General features: G+C 38.2%; 1 protein-coding gene across 1 annotated transcript; it reads right to left on the minus strand.

Annotated features, from left to right (window-relative positions):
• Positions 1-304: 304 nt before the first annotated feature.
• On the minus strand, positions 305-3906 carry LOC149559515 (receptor-like protein 51). The gene is made up of 2 exons (XM_089833428.1): positions 2111-3906; positions 305-1260 (listed from the first exon to the last, which is right to left on the minus strand). The coding sequence occupies exons 1-2, from the start codon at positions 3005-3007 to the stop codon at positions 613-615; spliced, it is 1545 nt and encodes a 514-aa protein (XP_089689554.1). The 5' UTR covers positions 3008-3906; the 3' UTR covers positions 305-612.
• Positions 3907-5663: the final 1757 nt, after the last annotated feature.

Genomic DNA, 5663 nt, shown 5'->3' on the forward strand with positions numbered 1-5663 from the left:
ACCGAACTATACAAACCAGAATAAATGGATTTCATCAATCTCGACTTTAACAATAATGTAGTTAAACAAAAAATTCGGGTATAAAATTGTGCATGGGCTTTCAAATCATTCATCAAAACTGCATTTTGCAGAGAGACAAAAATGTTCAATTACCTTATTAGAAAAACAATTTAACACAGCAGGCTATAGATTTGCTTCAATTCCCTATTTTATAAGATGCCATCCTACTGCTATCTCCAACAATTTCTATTCTACACGAGTGGTTTGAACAACTCACTCAACAAATATATTTTCTGAAGTTGGATTTCTATTGTCCAATAAACTCCTGTCTCAAAAAACCTTAAATTAGACATGATAAAATTTGAGCTACATGAAGAAGTTGAATATTAAAACTGGGGATTTAAAGCTTGGTACATTCTCAACCCCACTCTGCAACAAAGTGGCTCATAGTCACTAAACCACAGCATAATAAGATGACCAAAAGCTTCATATCCAATTCTCTGTGCAGTAAGGCAATCCAGAGTCTCAGTGCCCCTCCTTAAAAAATCTAGTCACCGACTTTCTCATCTCCAAACAATCATTGAAAAACAATTAAACAACATTCTATATTTGTCAATCTCTTCTTGAACACCGTCTTGACACCACAACTGCAACTATTATGACAAAAACTAAAGAGGCCAGAGCAATGGAAACAGCCAACACAACTGTTTTAGGCTTATTTTTCTTGTGAGGGGACACTGCTAAATCCTCTAGGGGTGCTGGAGTGGGAGCAAACTCATCAGGAGCATAGGCAGGTTGATCTGCATTTTCTTTAGATGGTCTCCCTTTACTATCACAGGGATCAGCACCTCCTGATATTGTGCTTGATAGTATGGAGTCATTGAAACAGAGTTGAGGGTTACCCCCAACTTTGAAAGTATTGAGATTTTGAACAAAAGCGGTAGTGAAGGGCAGGACCCCATGGAACTTGTTATTTCGGAGGTCCAGATAACGGAGTCCCTTAATATTGCCAATGAATGCAGGGACAGTGCCATTAAGGTGATTATTGCTGAGATCTAAATACGAAAGCAATGTGAGATTCTTGAACCCAGCTGGAATATTCCCCGTAAGCCTGTTTGAGCTTAAAGACAAACTCTGCAAGTTTTTCAGACTTCCGAAGCCAGCTGGAATATGTCCTATAAGGTTATTGACGCTCAAATCCAAGGACTGGAGATGAGTGAGATTGGATATTGTAGGAGGAATGGTCCCATTTATCATGCTCTGAAACAAGAAAAATGAAAGAAATTATATCAGTGTTTTACCACTTGACCGAATTAAGTCCATGTAACTAGGATAACATCCAATTACAAACCCACGTGTACTGCAAGTAAGAGTCTCTACAAGACAGTTAATGTGCCTTTTGAAACAAGGAAACAGAAGAATTGAAATTTAAATTGGACTGCCAAGTTTTCTGCAAGAAGTTTGAGGCATCACTAGAAGGCAGGGCTGAGAGTATGCAGCATTACTCAGGTTCTTTAAACTTTTTTACTCATTTTTGCCAAATTTACATAGGGTTAATGTGCCTTTCGAAACAAGAAAACAGAAGAGCTGAAAATTAAGCTGGGTTGGCAAGTTTTCAGCAAGAAGCTTACAGGCATCACTGGAAGGCAGGGCTGAGAGCTTCCAGCACTATTCGGGTTCTTTTTGAATTATTTTTGCTAAATGCAGGCGGTTGATGTGCCTTTTGAAACAAGAAAACAGAAGAATTGAAATTTAATTTGGGTCAGCAATTTTTTCAGTAAGAAGTCTATAGGCATGACTCGGATGAGGCAGGGCTGAGAGTATGTAGCATTACTCTCGGTCTTTTAAAATCATTTTTGCCAAATGAAAGCCTCTACGTAGAGAATTCTCTTCCACAAATTTACTAGCCGGTAGTTTGGGATGCATATTTTATTAAAGGATTGGAAAATTTAGATCGTATTGGACGATTTCCCTGTAATATTTTCCAGATTTCTCTGAACTACACTAATTTAGAGACTCATGGCATATCCCCTTCGTTTGAACAAATGGGGTAAGACTCAAAACCAATCTATATCCTACCTCAATTACTCACAGATACAAATGGCCATACCTGTGATATTTCCAGAGTTGTAAGGCTCCCGGGCCATGACATGGGGAGGGTGCCGCTGATATTGGTATTTGAAAAGGTTGCCTGCTCGAGCTTGCTCATGTTACCCATGATTGCTCCCATCCCACCACCGCTTCCATTTACCACCACATCTTTGACACTAAGCTCCTTCAGACTGTGGAGTTTGCTGAGCCAGATTCCAGAAAGGGCAGGTAAATCTTTGTTTTCAACTGTGCGACCTAAGCTTCTACTGCAGCTAAATTTTGACAAAGATTCAGACAACTTAGGTGGGAGAGGTCCAGTTACCTTCATGGGACAGTCTATGAAAGAAATAGACTGTAAGGTGCTCAGGCCTGACAAGGCAGTATTGGACAGGATAGCATTGGGGGAGCAATATTGGAGCTCCAAGGATATGAGGTGCTTTAGAGGGCCACGGGTGTTATCACATATTAAAAGCTGTTGAAAGTCAGTGTTGCAAGCATCAGCTTCCACGGTCACTCCCAACGACTGTAATGCCTTTACCTGAGCGGGATCCAGGGTTCCATTGGTGATTGTAGGCTTATGCGGCGTTGGTGCTTTAGCTTTGGAAGGGGCAGGGGCAGGGGCAGGGGCAGCGGCAGGTTCATGTGAAGCAGCTGGGGGTGTTTTGCCCTTATGAGGTTTAGTAGCCGGGGCAGCAGCAGGTGTTTCTGTGTGTGTTTGGCCCTTGCGATGAGGTTTAGGGGCAGCGGATGGAGATTGTGTTGGGGAATGAGGTTCCTTTGTAGTATTTGATTTGGAGAGAGAAAAAGAGGGCCTAGTATAGGAAGTCACATTTGGCAGCAGGAGAACTAATATCATGAGAAAAAGGTATCCTGACCCTGTAAATGGCGAGTGGAGATGAGAGAAGACTTTCAACATCTTTTAAGGCAACACCCAATTGAGTATGGAAACCGTTCTGGGTGGGACTTGTGGATTTTCACTGTTCCCAGGGTTGGGGCGATTCCTTCTGGCGTTTGGCAACTACTCCATTGTTTTAGATCCTCTCCAGCAGTCAAAAAAGAACAAGAAAACTAATAAGCACAGACCAGCTTAAAACACAAGCCTAAGCAGCTCAAAATGAAAACCTGGTATTCTCCCAAAGTGATGCTCAGTTGGGTTTGAACCTTAAGCTTCACCGGCACAAAACCAAACACTTAACCTTAAGGCAGTGTGCTCAAAGACTTGAACCATTAGCTTTAGAAGCTCAAAATCAACTGAAAGCTGGATCTCTTCCAAAGCAGAGCACGGTTAGGACTTAAAATAAGTAAAGCCGATCCCTAAATCCCTTACAGCCTTCAAACTCACCGACTCAAAATCAAAATCTGATAAAATGCCATCGGACCTAGTTAATCCCTAAGCATCATCAGCTGAAAACTATTCCATTTGTTAAAAACGTGTTTGTATGGGTGTCTACTGTATTTTTCAAAATGAATGGCGAATATTACAATGTCGCTTAAAAGATCTGAAGTGCCTCCTAAAATTAAAGTTGAAGGCAAACTAACCAATGCGCTCAAGCTGAATCCCTCTGTCTGCGAGCATTCGATAAACACCCATGTATTAAAATTTCCTTCTTTTACCTTCTCTGCTGTATTGCAGGTATTTTTCAGTGAACAGTGCAAAATAACAGAATGGTGAAAAGGGGAAGTATGAAATGACGAAAACCACAGATGTATTCGTTTGCTTATTTAACGTTGTATAAGCGGAAAAGACTCCGCTTTGAGCAATTCTCATCTAAGTAAATTTTTTTTATATTAAAGTAAAGATTGCGTATGATATTGGGCAAGAACATGCTAAAAGACATCCACATTTAGTAATCTCGTTGTTATGTCGAGGAATTTGAACTGCTGTTTTCTTTGGTATTTTGGAGCCCGCCTATACCATTAAAATTTATTGCTGCGACCCCATCTGCATGGCATGTCTTGTTCCTCCGACTATTAAATGGCGAAGACAATGAAATTCCACGTGAGTCTTAAGTGAAGATTTTAATAAAGAGGATGAAAAAGAAATTATTTAATATCTTTTTTCTTTTTCTTTATTTTTATTTTTAAGATTTGTGTTAGAAGATCATAAATAGAAAAGAATATGACAATTGTTGAAGGTTTTGATCTTTAGGTCCCTTAAATTGTTTGGCTTCATGGACTTAATTAAAATTATCAATGAGAAGTGCCCATAACTATTCAACTATCTTCTACTTGAATAAATCAACCCAACAGATTATCAATGACAAGTGCCCCTAACTATTCAACTAACTTCTAACTGAAGAAATCAACCCAAGAGATAATTTTCAAGGTATATAAAAAAAGTGTTCCTATTGTTTTTGAAGGCATCATACTTTATAATGAAATTTTTTCCTATTTCCACTTTGTCAAAAGGACAAAAGATGCACACTCTTTCTTTCCATACGTAGTGTTAGTGGTTTCAACATGATGTACTAGAAAGTCCTAAGGGTTATCATCTCCTTATCTTTGGACAACTAGATTTAGGGGCTAACAAATGAGTTCAATGGACCTTCTACACTTTAAGCATCTAGTAAGCTCAGGTGAGTGTACCTTAATTCATTTCAATACTAAGCACTTTCAAATATTCATATAAAAATATGGCAGATTCTTAATAAAATTACACCAAGGGGATGAAATGCAATTCTCGTTTAATTATTTGACCTTGTATACATCATCTATTTGCAATTGGTGGTAGTCACTAATCTAACCATACACCTAAAAACAAGTAAAAAATGTTTGATTTGAATTTGCTTCACACATATAACCCTGGAGGAATTCAAGATCAATATCTTATGAATTGGGTGACAGAGTGAGACAAAATAGACCACCTAACCTTTCTTCAACAAATGAAAGAAAATGAGAACTACAACATCATATTATGCCTTACATTTAACAAAACCCACATCATTAGATGTCATAATTATACATTCCATTCCTATATTTATTATTAATCTTGATCTAAGCACTTTGTGTTCTCCTTAAGGAAAGCCCAAATCCATTAACATTGTTTGCTTGCCTCTGGCACCCAACATTTAAACTTTTAAAAGTTGAGTCCACCGATAAATTCTCCCAAATTTTCATATCCTTTATGATGATTTGTGCTAATCATATTTTTATGGAGTTATGCTTTATAAAGTGAAATCTTGTTGAAAGTCATTGAACTTGAACTATGTGGTTCAAGGTTCAAAGTGGAAAGGTTTGGAGGTACAGATCCAAACTTACGTTCAAAAATTCAAGTTCGAGTTCAAAGAGTTCAACAATTCAAAAACTCAACTAGTCCAACAATTTAGAATTTTTCTTCAAACTTTCAGGTTGACAAGTTATCATATTGAACTTGAACCTTGAACCACATAGTTCAAGTTCACTAGTTCAGAAGTGTAGATCCTGATTCAAAGTTCAAATTACAAAGTGCTCATGGTTTGGGTTCAAAGTTCAAAGTTTGAATGCCCATGATTCAAGATCACAGATTCAACAATATAAGTTTAGGTTCAATTTTAATTGCAAAAGGTTTGAGGTTCACGAGTTCAGAGATTCAA

Source organism: Cupressus sempervirens, chromosome 5, assembly GCF_028749045.1.
Source record: "Cupressus sempervirens isolate cs-2001-9-10 chromosome 5, ASM2874904v1, whole genome shotgun sequence".
Lineage (NCBI taxonomy): Eukaryota > Viridiplantae > Streptophyta > Pinopsida > Cupressales > Cupressaceae > Cupressus > Cupressus sempervirens.

Bases quoted from the DNA above. Each gene is read 5' to 3' on its own strand.
- LOC149559515 (XM_089833428.1), bottom strand. From the start codon at position 3,007: ATGTTGAAAGTCTTCTCTCATCTCCACTCGCCATTTACAGGGTCAGGA. The intron at 1,261-2,110 runs GTATGGCCATTT...TTCTTGTTTCAG, and splicing joins CAACTCTGGAAATATCACAG to AGCATGATAAATGGGACCAT.